General features: G+C 31.5%; 2 protein-coding genes across 3 annotated transcripts in view; one reads left to right on the forward strand and one right to left on the reverse strand.

Moving 5' to 3' along the window:
* The window catches only part of LOC126846777 (lachesin-like), a 74,237-nt gene that overhangs the window by 45,583 nt on the left and 12,082 nt on the right, over positions 1-16,572 (reverse strand). For both annotated transcript variants that reach the window (XM_050586568.1, XM_050586567.1), the window contains exon 2: positions 6,076-6,236. In XM_050586568.1, coding sequence (XP_050442525.1) covers positions 6,076-6,154 — 79 coding nt within the window. In that variant the 5' untranslated portion in view covers positions 6,155-6,236. The remainder of the gene's footprint in view (positions 1-6,075; positions 6,237-16,572) is intronic.
* On the forward strand, positions 12,986-14,340 carry LOC126846778 (putative odorant-binding protein A10). The gene is made up of 2 exons (XM_050586569.1): positions 12,986-13,381; positions 13,846-14,340. The coding sequence occupies exons 1-2, from the start codon at positions 13,060-13,062 to the stop codon at positions 14,007-14,009; spliced, it is 486 nt and encodes a 161-aa protein (XP_050442526.1). The 5' UTR covers positions 12,986-13,059; the 3' UTR covers positions 14,010-14,340.

Raw genomic sequence — 16,572 nt, forward strand, 5'->3', positions numbered from 1 at the left:
CTTTGATGCATATGGTAACCGTGTCATGTGTAATGGTTTGTGCGGTAACCATGGTATGTTTATAATTTCCCAACGTAACCTAACCTTACCATTACATTGTCATTATCGTTAACGTTATCCTCTTTTCTGTGTATCACAAAGACAAAAACCATGATTTCCGCACATACCAGGGTTACTACACATGTCAAGGTTGCCGTATGCATCGAAATAAAATAACAAAACTAAAAATAGCTTAACTTAATTTACAAATTATCGATTTTACCATTTAAATAATGGGTTTTACCGAAACATTTTTCTTACAAAAGTTGTTAGTTTTGATAAGAACATTTTTTTCGGTTAACAAAAAATACATGGTTTCCGTTTAAAAAAAAAACTTCTTTTTGACCGTAAGTCGGTTATTTTGAATTTTAGACCATATTTTTTTTTCTTACGTCCTCCTTTGTACTCTAAAAGTCTCTAATAAGCAACTTTTTAATTTGATTAGTATTTTTAGAGAAAAATCGATTAGTATTTTAAAATTAGGTACCCTGTATATATATATGAAATATAATATTTGTAGGACTCTCTACGTTGATGGCGGCGGCGTTGCGGTAGATAGGACAATTTATCCTACCTATAAAAAAAAACAGAAAGAAAATAGCCGGTAATCGCACGACGGGTAGTTGTTGTTGGCTGTATATTATGTCTTTTGACCGGCCGGGAACAGGTCTATTCCAGGGAAACCCGTGTGATAAAATAATATAAGAGACGTCGGTAAAAAATTTCGCCAGATTGAATCGACATTATGCAAACTCTAATACAAGGCGAGTTATTGTTATTTTATACCGGGATAGTAGGCCGCCGGGATGGCAATAAACTATATATATATAACGGATGTGTCTTACGGGAGCAAAAGGGGAAAAATCAATTTTACCCTCTTCCTGAGGATTATCGAAAAGCAACGACTTATGGTTATTATCGTATTTCTTTTTTAATCGTCGTCATCTTTCTCTCTCTCTCTCTCTATATATATATATATATATATAGACACTCTGTTCGTCTTTGCAAATATACTTATTTTATATTCCACTACCCCCTCCCCCCCCCAACCCAAACTGCAAATTTTTGAAAAACCCAAACCGATGCGCTTAAGTAGGTCGTGGTATTTTTTCCACTTCTACCGAACGACTGCAGAAATTTTTGTAATTTTTCGTTTTGAAAATGTTTTTCTTCATGCCATATTCAATATTAGACAACACTTGAATTTTTATCTTTTTTAGTGTTTTCTAGTAAAAGCTTTATCGACTTTTGAAACTTGAATGATAGTTTATGAACTTCCTAAATTAAGAATAATTTTCCAGTTTTGAGAAAATATTTTGAAAAAGAAATGAATTCAAAACTGGTTATCGATCAGTCAAAATGTTCAGCAAATTATTCTTAATTTTAAAATTAAATCCAATAGTTTATATGTTACCATTGAAGTTCTAAAAATGGGTGCAGCTCTAGAAAATAGTAAAGAAAATACAAATTAGAGTAATGTCTAATATTGTAGTATAACATAAACAATTAATATGCGTTAAAAAAAATACAATTATAAAATTGCAATTATTCCAATAATTGGTGTTAAACGATTCACCAGGTACAAATCATTTTAACAATGTGACAAGGAATAGCTCTTTATTCTTTGTAGATGATTTAAGATTTAACTACAAAAAGCTCATGTTTTTATTTTTGCAGAAGAATTTCCCAAAGAGTTCACGAGAATACATTAAAAAAATTATTTTTTTTTTATAAAATGATAGAAGACATGATATTGTTGTTAAGCCCATTCGCTGTAAGATTACCGTGTAAGGATTAAGTACTTTTGGCCTACTTTCAATTCTAGTTGTCCGTTCTGGAACATTGCATTTATATAATATGATATTAAAAAAAAATATAATAATAATCGCAATTTTCACAAAGAGAAAAATAGGAAAAAAAAACGTTAAGTGCCGTGTAGCATATTGTGTACCTAACATGTACTTTGGCCGTATACATGTTACACTGAAAACAATAAAATTTAATGAAACTTATAGTTTGTTCGCAGGCTGGATTAAAAAGTTTAATAAAAACACCGGGTTTCGGATTAAAGCTTATCGTTTTTATTTTAAAACTTTCAACTTTTTTTTTATATTTAGAAACGGAAAATCCCGTTTAAAGTTAAATATACTCGCTAACAACCTCTTTAACAGTATACCTTGTTATTTATTTTTTTTATTTTGTAGTTTTTTTTTTTATATGTTAACAAAATCGTACAAGAGTGCGTGTTAATAAAACGACAGTGGCAGCTACTGCTAGCAACTATACTTTACTGGCTTCATAATTGTTTTTTTAAATATACATATATAATATGTAATAAGTCTTGCTACTTGTTTTAAAATCATAAATAAAATATACACACACATAATTTTTTATGTATATTTAAATATATTTAAATTAAAAATTAATAATTTAATTTAATTATATTATAACTGTTAATGTTTTACTCTTTCCCTTTTCCTTTATCCGACTTAGTGACGTTGGCTATACTTCCAAAAGAGTATTGGCCATCTAAATCTGGCTTCTATATTTTATTAATTATTAGTAAGATGGCCGCTGTGAAAATATCCTTGCGATAATCCTACTATAACTGTTTCTAAATGCTCCTTTCGTTTAGTGCCCGCTGATGCAGCTCACCCTCCCTTAATTATTAGTGGACATTATTTTTTCTAGTTATAATCCGCACCATTTGAGTATAATATATAAAAAAAAGGCACACAAACAATTTAAATTAACTAATGATCTTAACGCGTGTAATGAATTTTCTTGTCTTAGAGAGCACCGAGTAAGCTGGAACCTAAGAACTTATGGTGTTGATTTCAATTAAGGCTGACTTGACATCAACTAACCCTAGTTTAGTGTTTAAGAGTACATTCACAGTGGCTCATGTGTACACAATTGACTGTGCGAGTGCATTTAATACTAATAAAAATAAATTGCCAAAAGCGATGGAGCTATTTACGGTACTTTTGGCTTTTTTTGGAACGAATCCAGGTTCATAACATTATTTTAATCGTCGGAACGAAGGGATAAATATGAATAATTGCCAGGTAAAAAGAATTTCACAACCATGCCAGTTTTGGCGAACAAAATATTATACATTCCTACAAGAATTTTTCAAAAGTTTCAATTTATGTGAATAGGAAAGTTTTCCGGGTCCGGTAGACAGTGTATGTATATTTATAATTTTTACTTATGATAAACCTTTACCTTACTCGGTTAGGTCTGTACAAATCACACGGTACGTGCCTTTTACCGTATGAAATAATAATAATACATCTACAATTATTTTCATTCGACGCTATTTTTGAGAACACAACAACAACGTTCTTAAATATTTAATTAGTCTTTATAAAATAAAAATCTATAACAGTAGCAGTAATTTTTCGGGTATATCTTTACTGAATTTTGTTTGAAAATTTGATTGATAATTGTAAAATATGTAATATGTATTTTTTTTTTAATAATGTAAAGGTTAACAGATAGTGTATTTTAAGAATATTAGGAATGATATTTAATTATGGAAAGATTATGCGTTAAGGGCTAATTTTTTTTACAGTTTCTTAAGACTCTTTAGCTTAATCTATATTTCAGATTTCAAAAGCAACGGTGAAAATACGCTGGCATTGCTGGAACTCGGCCGGCACGCTTGCATGTACATCAGGCATATTATATAGCGTTGGTCGCGTGTCGAGGAGAATATTAATTATTAAACGGTCATGAGCAGCTGGGTTTGAATTGTTTATTTGATTTTTGAAAGATACCCGGAAAACTACACCTAGGAAAAGGAATAGCGGTTGTTTTTCCACAAGGGCAAAAAGGGAAAAGTACCTACGCGGACCAAACATTTACAAAACGAAAAGTTTTCAACGTTAATTTTTAATCACATCCGTAAATATACCACTGTGCAGAGACTGTGTTTGCCGTTGGGTTGGTTGCAATGTCCGCATATAAATTCAGCTGAAAAGTTTGCTGGGAAATAACATTCTGGCGTGCCCTCGTCACGTCCGGCCAGGTGCTCTCGAACGGCAGCAATATTGAACCAATTGGCCAATCATATCAGGCCAGTGTGGATTAGTAAAAATCCTAAGGATTATATCTTAATCCTTATAGGAGATCCTGTGCGTGAGCGACATAACGTTAAACCGATCAGCCGAATCCAGTAATTGGTACACCCAAAATTATTATTCCACCAGACCCCCCGAGTATACTTAGACCTCGGCACGTGTGGCTAACCAAAATTAGAAATAAATAGCTTCAAACGTCTGCCGATCAGACGACCGAAGACATCTTCGACATTTTTGGGGGTTCAAGAAATTGGGCTGGAACTCAACTGAACCGTGCGGTTAGTTTTCAACGTCTCACGGTCAGAGTGAAGAATATTTTTTATAGTATAGTATGTATTCTATTGTCATGAAAAAATTATTTTGTAAACTGATGTGGGCTCAATGTGTGTCAACTAATAGGTGGTTTAAATTTGTCGAAGACGTTTGTCAAAAGCGCCATAAACGAAAGACCGGTGCCGGTCACGATTACTGTATACTAAAAAAAGTAAATAAATAATAATATGTACGGTATTCGTTATTTGTGTGTATACACAGGGTGACTTTTTTTTTATCGTAAGCCAGTCAATATCTCAATGGGTTTGATGTTATTAATGCCATTTTTTATTTTCATATAATGTGATCTCAATTTTCCACAAATAATGTTCCTACCACCCTATTAGACTAATTATTTTTATATCAACTTTATAAATCTACATGGTAACGCATATACTTCGTTAACTTATTAAATTGAAAATAATGTACTAAACATTTTGACTGGTCGACAACCAATTTTGGATAACTATTTTTGAAGTTATTCAAGTTTCAAGTGTAGGGCAAGAGAAATGAAGGAGCGTAGTATTACTTCTATCCTAACTTTTAAAACTCTTATAACTAGTCAAAATTCTTAATTTTACACCGTATACTATACAGTATGCAACAAAAGTGCAATGTTAAAGATATTGGAGCGGTTCGCGATAAAACGATCACCCTGTATATTTATGTGTAATTGTAATCAACGCATCCCTCTAGCGGCTATTCAACGCACAATCCGTTTACGACCGGCCCGTTAAGTCGGTATTTTAAAGATGTAATAAAAAAAAAAAGTAAAATTCATTTCGCAGCAATCACGTTCGGCGTAGGTCCAGACACGTCTCAGGCCCGGTAATTGTGCTAGTTTATTCTCCCTGCCCGTCCTATAAAAGGGGTTTTTATTAATTTTATCGGCATCCAACTTTTGTGTGTGTTTACTCTGATCAAGAAAGTCCGGTGGCTGCGGTTTAATTAAAAATTTCCACTCAAAGTGAACCCCCCGCGGACGAGAAAGCACACACACGCAGAGCATCCGCGAGGTCAGGTCAGGGCAAATAAATTTTATTGTTATTCCAGGTACCCACGAAAAGTATATGGCTGCTGAACCCAGACTTGGACAATCTTATCGTTCGTCTTGAACGTACACTGTTTTTTTTTTGTATACAATGATTTAGAATTTTCTCTGTGAACGCTATCAGTAGCTAATAAACATGCCAACCTCTTAACTTGGCAAAGGGTTAATTATTAAATATCAAAAGTAACAGTACATGGAAAGTTATATTATATTATATATAAAATATATGTACCTTTAAAGATACAATGCCAAGATAAGGGCTAAGCAACAAAAAGGTGACTTGAGCAATCAGTCTAACTAATGTTAACCGTTTCTCCTGAAAACGTATGTAGCGCAAAGCTTATTAAACACGCCATCATCAAAGTATATTATAATTTGTTTGTTAATTAAAATTTTGTTGAGTTGATTCAAGTATGGAATACTCAACATTAAGTATTCATTCTAGTTACATTCAACAAGACTTGGTTAATTTTTAACATCACACAAATATTTGAAAATATTTTCTATCGTTTTAACTTGCACTGGCACACTATTGGAGTGATTTAAGTATGAGTTTTAAAAATTAAACATAAACTGTGTTGTTTGTACCTGTATTGCAACGGACCAGTGGCAAGGCGATTACAAAGCAGACCCATGCTGGTAAACCAAAGGCGGTGGCACATGCCATGTCTTCGGATGGTCACTCAAGAAAGCAGATTTACCACAATACGTATGTGTCCACAGAATCCATCATTTTCTTGGCTAAGGTTCTGAAACAAACGCAAAAACATATATATTTCTTATATTCGTACAATGTGTGAGAGTAGTCTAATAGAACAATGCGGTGTTAAATAAAAAAAAAAATTTGCATTTCGGATGTTGTTATTATATTATTGCAATAATAAAAACCGGTGATTTATACCGTCTCGGTTGTCGTTTTTGCCAAAACGCCGTAGCTGCAGGTATGTAGGTAGGTATATAATATAATACGGGCTAAGCCAAACGGAGGGGTTTTTTTTTTGTGAACCGAGCTCTGTTTTAGGACTACAGGAAAATTGGGGCCAATAAATCTTTCCAAACCAAACACGCCCCCCCCCCCCGTCGCTTTAACGTTGTTGTTTCGTCGGTACTCCTGCCGGAAACAAGCTGCACCGCCAACAAACGTTATTTAATCAGACTGCACACACATATTTACATAATCAAATGTATTTTAATGGGGATTCAAATTCCAAATTGAAAACCTAATTAAATAGGCAGTATAACATCAACAACAACAACGGTAAGTAAACAGTTTCCGTGTACCTACTGCTAAGATAATGTTAATCGAAACATTTATACAAGTTAAATTATATTATAATATATAATTATTTAGACCTGAAAAGTGTGTATATTCTAGCTGCTGAGAAGGTGTACTGTTTTTACAATGATGGGTTTTTTCGGTCTGGACTTACAAGTCTATGGATCATATAAATCTTACATGAAAGGTACTTTGTTGGGCCAAACCCTTAAAATATTTACCTATTTTCCTTCAAAATAGATAAAAAAAAACCCAAAAATGTAAATATTTTTCAACTTATAGCATGCTATAACTTTTTAATAAAAAGTAGTCAAATTTCTATGAAATATGGATAAAGAACTGTCGATAAACTTTAACAAACCAAACAAAGCCCTAGAAGACGTTTCTCCTACAAAGGGTGGGAACTATTTTTTCCTAATGTTTTTAATTGCCATCAATGGGCAACAAAATATAACCTTAATCTTATCCACTCTAATCCTAAAATTGTTTAGCACATTATTGTCACAACAATGCTTTTACCGATACTATTATTTTTACACATAATTTTTTCAATTATTTTGAGATTAATGTGGTGGTTTTTTTACTTTTCTAAAAAAAGTTTTTGAGTTTAAAATATTAGAAATATTTTCAAATTTCGGGCAACGCGAAAAAACCTACTTTTTAGAGTATAAACCTGATTCTTAGTCATTTTTTTTTTTTTTTTTTGAAGGCACTCATCGACTTAGCATTTGCATAATACACAACATTATCATCACCGTCGACACAGCAGCAGCAGGATTTACTATAGGACACGTCATAAGAGACAATGGGGAAAATTATGGAAATGAGTGCGATGCTTACAATGCTAAGCTATATAATAGTACACAAGCCGTCTTGAGATAATCGCCGGTATCAGTGTGTATGGGTTAATTAGTCGGATTTAATTACAGCTGCAAGCCGGCTCGACCGGATGGATTTAAAACTCAACTCGTCAGCGTCATTGTCTCGTCACGGCGTTTAAGTATGTACGGTTTCCCCGGACCTGATAATGAGATGTGTAGTAGCTGATAATATAATGTGTATAATCTAGTGCCAGCACGCCAAAGCAGTCGGATAATTGCATCCTCGTTGTACTTACGCTAATGACTATGGGGGTAGTGCAGGGTGGAAAAGCAGCTTAAGAGAACTAACCGAACCGCTTTGTGTGTACAACCGAACAAGTAAAATATACTAAGCAACGGGAGTACTCGTTAGAAAAACCAATCATGGTGTAGGTACATTCCGAATGGGCAACAATTAAATTTTATTTCTGGTCAAATGCTTTACAAGCTGCGAGGAATATATCTTAGGGCCGTTCGTATTTATAGTCAGTTCTTAAGCAATGCTTGTTCTTAAGAACTGACTATAAATACGGCCCTTAGTGTCTTCCACTGGAAAGAAGTGTTCACGGCGCCGAGAAGACGCTAAAACACTTAAATACTGTCGTAAAGACAATAATTGTTTTTAAGGAAATAAATTTTAAGTTTTAACTCTAACAACACTTGGAAAATACATACATGTATTCACACAGAATTGTTATCATTTTCCTCTTAAGTCTGAAGACTCAGCTGTTTCATCAGTATCTTATGATTTTTTCTTAGAACGTTTCATAAAAAAAAAATGGCAACAAGAAGATCTCGAAAATCATCATCATCATCAAGCTATTTTAAATTTGCTAATCCTATAAAAATTTACTTAAAGACCTTTTTTCCATACCAAAATTTACCTCTTATATTCTTTTACATTCTACGACTATTTTCAATAATAAGGTATGTTATTTTCTGTATAAACAATATTTACAGTGTAATTTTTTATTTTAACAAACGATGTTGGGATAAATTCTCTCAATAAAAATACAAAAAACACATACATGAAACCTGCAATTCTCAACTCCCATAAATATATTACAATTTACAGTCTAGAAAATTATAGTATAGTGTTGTAATAAAAACAAATGTTGCTGGAACGCCAGTCATTGCCAAACATATTATAAAGTTTAATTATTTAAAAAAAAAAGTCTAATTAAATTAATATGTATGACCTGTGTCATGACGAAATGTGTAGTGCACACATTATACTATTTGAATGTATTCAGCAAATAAGAATTTGACGTTTCTTATGTTAGCAAAATATACAACTGCATAAAACTGCGTCTCTGCTGTTAAAAGTATAAAAAGTACAGTTTAAAACATGCAAATTATTCGAGTTATGTAAAAACATATTATACTAAACGCAATTGAGGAAGACAGTAGCTACAGTAATAAAAACCCTCTCGGGCAATTTGTAAACATAAAATGCAGGAGGAAATTAATTAAATTATATTCATTTTAACGCATTATATATATATATGTATAGCAGTATAATCGTTTCTCTTTAATGTTTATAATGGAACAAATCGATTAGGATTAAACATGCTTAATAGTTCAACGGACAAAACACTTGGCTGTAGCTGATATTTTTACATCAATAAAAAAAATGTAATATATTATAATTTATTTTCTAAAAATGGTTTTTTTATATCGTTTAACAATGGACAAAATATGACTTTTAAAAGGCCATTTTTTAGTTTTATTTTTTTATGATAGAAATTATCAGAGTACAGGAAAATAATTATCATGTTTTTCTAAGAATACTATATCTAACAAAAATGTCATATTTTCTACTCTTTTGATTAATTAATTTATACACAGATGTCAAAGTTCAAAAATTAACGTCAACCATATTTAAGATTTCTTGTTGCCTTAACCTGAATTTGTTCTTATTGTATTACCATCATTGTCACTCTCACTCATAAAGGATCAGTGGCATTTATTGAATTGGTTTAGAACCATCAATTATTATCCTATGCATAATTCTAGAAGTCATGAACATTGATATTATAGCAGGTTAGCTGATAATTGCCTCAACGCCAATGATCCTTCATGACTTTGTAACATTTAGAGTGAGTGCCATGCAAATTGGCACTTTTCTGACCGAGTAAGTTTTTTGGGACCATCAAAAGTTTCCCATTATTATCCCACAGCCTTTTGCCGTATCAATATTATAAGAGCTAGTTATTCCGTTATACATTAACTAACTTGAACTAACATTCGAATCTACCAAATAAGTGTTGTTAGTATGAAAAACTGCATGAGAAATTTTCTATTTTCAACGGTTAATTTTTGAAACTTAACTATAAAGTTCAGGTAGGCCTAATAAATTATCACATGTACAATGCTTGAGATGTCTCCGATTTAGTAATCTTAGACTAATAGTGGCCATTGCATTGACAAATAGGTATATTTAAAAACGACTTTGAGTCATTTAAAAAAGGATGTCTTCGAGTTTATAAAAATAAAACTTGATAGCTATTGAAATTGTGTCCTTCGCGGAAGCAGCTTCGATTATTATGAGGTCAAAATGGTTTTATACCCAGAAACTACTTTAAATAAGATGTTTGATAAAAACGTTTTCCTGTCCCAGCCAAACCCATTTCCTTCGTTTTGCCCTTAAAAGTCCTCAAGTTCTCTAAACTGTAGTTTTTAAAACATATTTATCAAAAACGATTAAAAGATTGAATTCTATGTGTAAAACATTAAACACAGGAAATAACAGTTAAACTGAAAACGAATTTCTAGCACACACAGCCATTTGTACAAATTTATTTTGTTTCACCTTTAAAATTCTAGTTGTACAAAAAAATGCAATTTAATTTTGCTGGTTATCGACCAGTCCAAATTTTTAGTACATTATTCTCAATTAAAAATGTTAAAAAAATATATGCGTTACTATTAAGTTTAAAAAATTGCTATAAAAAAAACTAGATTGTGAGGGGAGAAAAAACAAAAAAAATTGTAAAAAATTTAATTCATATTTTATAAACACAATATGAAAAAAAAAATGTGATGTCTTATTAACCCCTATGAGATATTGAGGGCTCACGATTAAATGATCACCATATAGTAACACTGTAGTATAATATAAATACTAATAATATATTATAGTAAACATTATGGTAGCTTCGGCGAGGAGCTTAGAAGGTATTGATTTTACAACGATATGTTTTTATCATTATTTTCAACTCAACAGATCAGAAATCGTACCTAAAAGGTACTCTTTGGGTCCGAAATTTAAAAAGTTTACCAACTCAAAGAATGTGTCTACCTATTTCTCAAATTAACTTACATATATTTTTTTTTCGATTCTTAGTCTGTAGAAGACAATAGAAATAAAATAAGGACTTTTTTTTTTTGCTTTTATTAGATAACAATATGATGATGGCTCGACAATTGCATAGGAAAATAAGGACTTGACATTGGCCGGATTGGCGTTTGTTTTAACCGCATAAAGATATGAAACAAACACCTGTCGATGGTGGACTGGCGTTTTAAAATCGCCGCCCTCTCCCCACTACAAACCCTTCACTCGAGGGTTAATTTCTTTGGGTATAGGATTTAGGTATCTCATCAATATTCATGCGGCCATGATCGTCTCGATGACGGCACCGTGTAAAACAAAGTGTTGCTGGGAGATTATATTGTGCCAAGATCCGGTTAGGACAGGCGGTGTATGTATTGCCATCTATGTAAACCGAGTAAGGTCTCCGAGGGGGTTATCATATTATTATTATTATTATTATTATAATCATTTTACTCGTACACAATTTATCCGTGGGTGTTGGATTATCAATGTTGTGTACAAACCATACAGCCTTCCCCTTTTTTTGAAGGGGAGGGGACATGCAGTAATCCCGGGTACGTGCGTTTTTCCCTATACCAGCCCGAATGTGAGTAATAATAACAACAACAACGATATTGTGTATTATGTATACACACTATGTATGTATAAAACCAACACGAGGGGTCTGAAAAATAACAATTACACATTTTGCCACTGGGATAACCAAGTGCACGTTTTAATAGGGGAATTGTTAACTACGACTTAAGGGGACGTGATTCCACCTCCCTATTTATTAATGAGTTAGGTATATCTTAATTTAAAGCTTAAATATTGTAATGTGTTACATTATTAGATTTATTAAAACATCTCTGCACTTAAAATATGTTGTCTACAGGAAGCTTCTTGAAAACAGACCGCATGCAATTACCTAAACGACAAGCTAAATTTTGTGGATTAACACAGGAAAGAGGGATCTATTTCTATAGTTGAACTTATTTTTTTTTTGTATAAAAACTTATTATAGTAAACACCTTGCAATCAGCTGTTCAGGACTGATAATGTTTTATTGAAAACCATTTAAGATATTTATGAGACTTTTGACCACTTGCTATTTAAAGATAACCTTTAATTGTATTAAATAAATATTGATTCGTACATAATTAACTTGTTTAATGTTCATACTTGTAATATGTATTCTTATTTAGACGTTTCCCTAATTTTAGAAAGACAAACTTTTAAATTTGGATTTTAAAGTTTACTTTGAATAAATATATACATATTGTTCACTCAAAACATTATCATTTTAAATAATTTTTAGTAAAAATATTAAATTTTGTTTTTAATAATAAGGCAAAAACTACAATTTATTTATGTATTCAGTCTTAGAATGTGTAATCAAAATAATGTTTATTTGTTATTTAAAAATTTGAGACATAAAATTAGTTTGATACTCCTTTTATTACAGTCAGGTAAAATAGTATCAGTTTAACACAAACTGATGTTGTGAATTTACAGAAATTATCAATTTATTTGTAAACAATATAATAATAAATAACGATGGTATAAAAATGGACTTCCATTCGGTTTCAATTACTGTAAATACGTTTTTGGGTAACCTTGTAAGTCAAAACACATTTTATACAGTAAGACGCCAAAACACTAAAAAAGGAACTTACCTTTTTATAGGCGTTTATTATAATAAATTACACTTAATGTACATCCTGATTTATTTACTTAGTCAGATCTTATAACAAAGTCGACATTCAGAATTTTCCAGTTACCAACTGCAAGTTTCATGTATATATTTTTTTTAAATATATTTTTTAGTCGGCTATAAAAAAAAATCTAATAATTATAATAACGTTAAATATGTTTCTTGGGCCATAATAGTGGAACTAATTGCTAATAAAATATTATGTTCTTAGTTGAACGTCACACGAGCAGTTTAAACTGAAAATAAATATCATGTTAAGGTATAATTATATAACAGCTATAATAATATGACGTGATTACTTTGGCCTATGACTTTTATTCTTGTCACAACAATCAGCACATGTCCTAATAACAGACCAAAACACCTTACAGCCTTGACTGTATCAAGTATAAAAGGTACGTGATCCATGGCCGGTGTCGGTAGTGTGACAACCGGTGTAAATCATATTGAAAAACGCAAAAGCTGTGCTGCAGTTCACATTAAAATGAACTCCAAAATTCCGACTGGGTTCGTGTGTCTCGTGGCAGTGTTCTCGGTCGCATCGTCGGCTGCTACTAAAAGTGCAAACGAAGAAATTAAACTATCTCAAGAGGACCTAAAAAAGTACATAGCGATAATGGAAAGCGTTAATGTCGAGCAAGTCGTCAACAACGAAAGATTACTTAACACCCACTTGAAATGTTTTATAAACGAAGGGCCTTGCGTTCCACAGTTCAAAGACCTGAAGAGTAAGTATAAAACCCAATATGCATTCACTGTACAAAGTTTCTAGCTTGCAATATATACTATATATATATATATATATATATATACGTAACACTTAAAAAATATATTATGGAATGTTACACAACGCCTTTTTAATTAAATTTTCACTTTTCAGACTACCTTAGTTATTTATTTTTCATTATCAACCTATAGCTGATGAATACCTCCACTAACCTTGTGTAAAATATATAATAAATATGCATAGAGAAAGGTTAAATTAAAAAAAAGTTTCAATCCAAAATTCCCAAAACTGCATTCTAAAGCAGAACTCTGGTGCACACCTACTGTACCCTTAAAATCTGCTGTTACTCCACACATACTTTTGACACTTGTAATTGAATACATATCCTCTATCAAACTAATAACCTAAAAGTTTAAATACCTAAAAAAAATCTTCATTGTACTAAATTCCTTTTTATTTTTACAGAAGTGTTACCGGCATTGGTAAAAGACAATTGCTCGCTGTGTACCGATAGCCAAAAAGAATTAGCCAAGAAAGTGAGAGAGCAAATTAAGACCAAGCATCCAAAAGAATTTGAAAAATTCGTCAAACTGTATGATCCCGACGGTGTGTTATCGAAACAGAGATAATAAGAAAACAAATACGTTCAAGAAAAACCTAAAGATATTCAATCCGAACTTCTTGGTATACACAAAAAGCAACAGTTTACTTTAATAATACATTATGTATAAAATATAACTTAATGTAGTTATTACACACAGGTAATTAAACAATTATTCTGATGTACTAATTACAGTGGATTTTTTAATAATATTATTGTCAATAGTATAATTTGTTGTCTTATTTTCATGATTCAAATATATTCAATGATATTAATGTTTGGATGATTAAAAAACTGATTAATATTTTTTATAATTTGGAGATTTTAACTTTAAGAGTGTTATTTTTAGAATTGGCAAACAAAAACAGTCAACGGCATTGTATAGAAATAAATATAGATTTTTTTTTTTTGGTTCTTCTTCAAATTTATTATATACTTTATTATTTTAGTTCATGGAAAATGAGTTGTTATTACAGTGTTATATTATATTTATTTATGTATATTCATATGTATATTTGAATTTCGATTATTACAAAAGTAAAGCCCCCTCCGAACAAAAAAAAAACACATAAGTTTTTATTTAAAGAAATTCGGATGAACTGAATAAAAACAAAAATATTATAAGGTGAAATTTCTTTCTTTCAAAAAAAAAATAATAATTACGCTATAATAATATTTGCACAGCCATATTGGTTTTTTGGAATCGCCCAGAACTGATCGGTTATTGAATAAATTGCTATGGAAAATATAATATAATATCCTTTCTGGAGTTTCTGGAGTAGCTCGCTGTTTTTTATTCAATACTAAAAATAACAAAATCTTAATATTCAATTCCACCGAAACACAAATACATTTCAAACGGCCCGACGACTGATGTACCTCAATCGTTAAGTATTCTTTTCCAAACAATTATTATAGTATAATATTAACAAAAACGTCGACAGTGTAAATTGAAAATAGTTTTCAAAAAAAAAATCGCGTTATGACTTAAAAAACTTCTTTCAAACTTATTCCAATTTTATATAATCGCTTATCACACTACATATTGACCTCGAGTATACTTACATTATTCTGGCTGTATAGTCTCCATATGTTTCCTACACACTACTAATAAAATGCCCAACAACTAAGTTATTTCATAATTAGGTATACTTTATTAGTTCAGGAATTAATTCCTAAATAGTTTTTAATATTCCCATAGCTGTTATTCTTGGACTACATTAAAGCAATAGACAAAATAAAAAACTACAACCGTTTAAAAATAAAAATATATTATATTGTATAGTTTAAAAAAAACAGCACAGTAGAAATATGGTATACAGGGTGATTCATTCGAGGACGTTAAGGATAAAAAATAAATTAATATGTTAAGTAATAATTTTGAATGTCACTCGTATTGTCTCCTAAAATACAAATCTATTTTAAAGTTTTTTTTTTTTTAGAAAACATTTTTATTATTAAAATTAAAATTACTAGATATTAACACCTTATTATTTTAGTATTTAGACAAAGGTCTATTAACTTTTGAAACTTAAATGGGAGATCTATTTAATTAATTTTATGAAAGTAGAATAATTTGCTGAAAATTTTCACTTGTCGATAACCAAGTTTTGGATAATTACTTTTTAAAGGTGCAAGTGCCGCTTGAGTAACCCTTCCTCCTGTCCTAAACTTTAAACTTTATTAACTTTAAAAGTAATTATCCAAAATTGGTTATCGACCAGTCAGCATTTTCGGCAAAATAATACTTCATTTAAAAAGTTAATTATATAATATATATTATACATAAGTTACCGTTTAAGTATTGAAACTAGGTAGAGCTCTGGGAAAAAATCCAAAAAGGTAAACATTTGATTATTGTCAAATTACATAAACTAAATTGTCTCCAAAAAGAAAACAAATCGTTGTATAAAACATTTATTACGTGTGCTTTTTAGTTAACTTATATGTTACTTTTGAGTTTGGGTTTTTTTTATAAAGCATAATTTATACAGTTTATAAACTTAATAAGATTATATTAATTTAACCAATGTAAGTACGCCTAGAATAGTTGTGTACTTCAACAGCCGGCGATATGCGACAAGTCACCCGGAATAATCGCTCCTCCCCCCCCCCTCCGTTAGTGGTTGATAAGCGACCGAACAGGAGGACAGCAGAAAGGGTAGGGGACGGGGTTGTTTATTATTAATAACTTAACGGGTTTTGGAAATCAATATTGAAGGGCGAATCAAGACGAATAAAGTATTAAACTATCTATTTTTTTCCCTTTTGCTTGGCGAATTGTTGTCTCCGGCGCTATATCTCTCTCTGTCTCTGCGCATCTTCTTCTATCTGTCTCGCCTTACCGTTGGCCCATTCGATTTCTTTGTAGACGTTGTTGTATCCGAGGAGAAAACCTATTAATCCAGGTGTTGGCGGCAATAAATCGTCTTTTGTCGCCCTTTGCGAAAAAATCTAGTTGATATATGTCGCGAGCAAAGTAAATACGAGATTTCACACTACCTTAGACGGTGCCGGGTAAATAGGGGAGAGAGGGAGACTGAAAAACGACCAAATCCCATTGTACTTAAGGGTGTCGTGCCGTATGTACA

This window comes from Adelges cooleyi, unplaced genomic scaffold, assembly GCF_023614345.1.
Source record: "Adelges cooleyi isolate 19-005CV unplaced genomic scaffold, UGA_ACOO_1.1 ACOO_flye_CR_arks_rails_tigmint_CR_PRNA_9, whole genome shotgun sequence".
Lineage (NCBI taxonomy): Eukaryota > Metazoa > Arthropoda > Insecta > Hemiptera > Adelgidae > Adelges > Adelges cooleyi.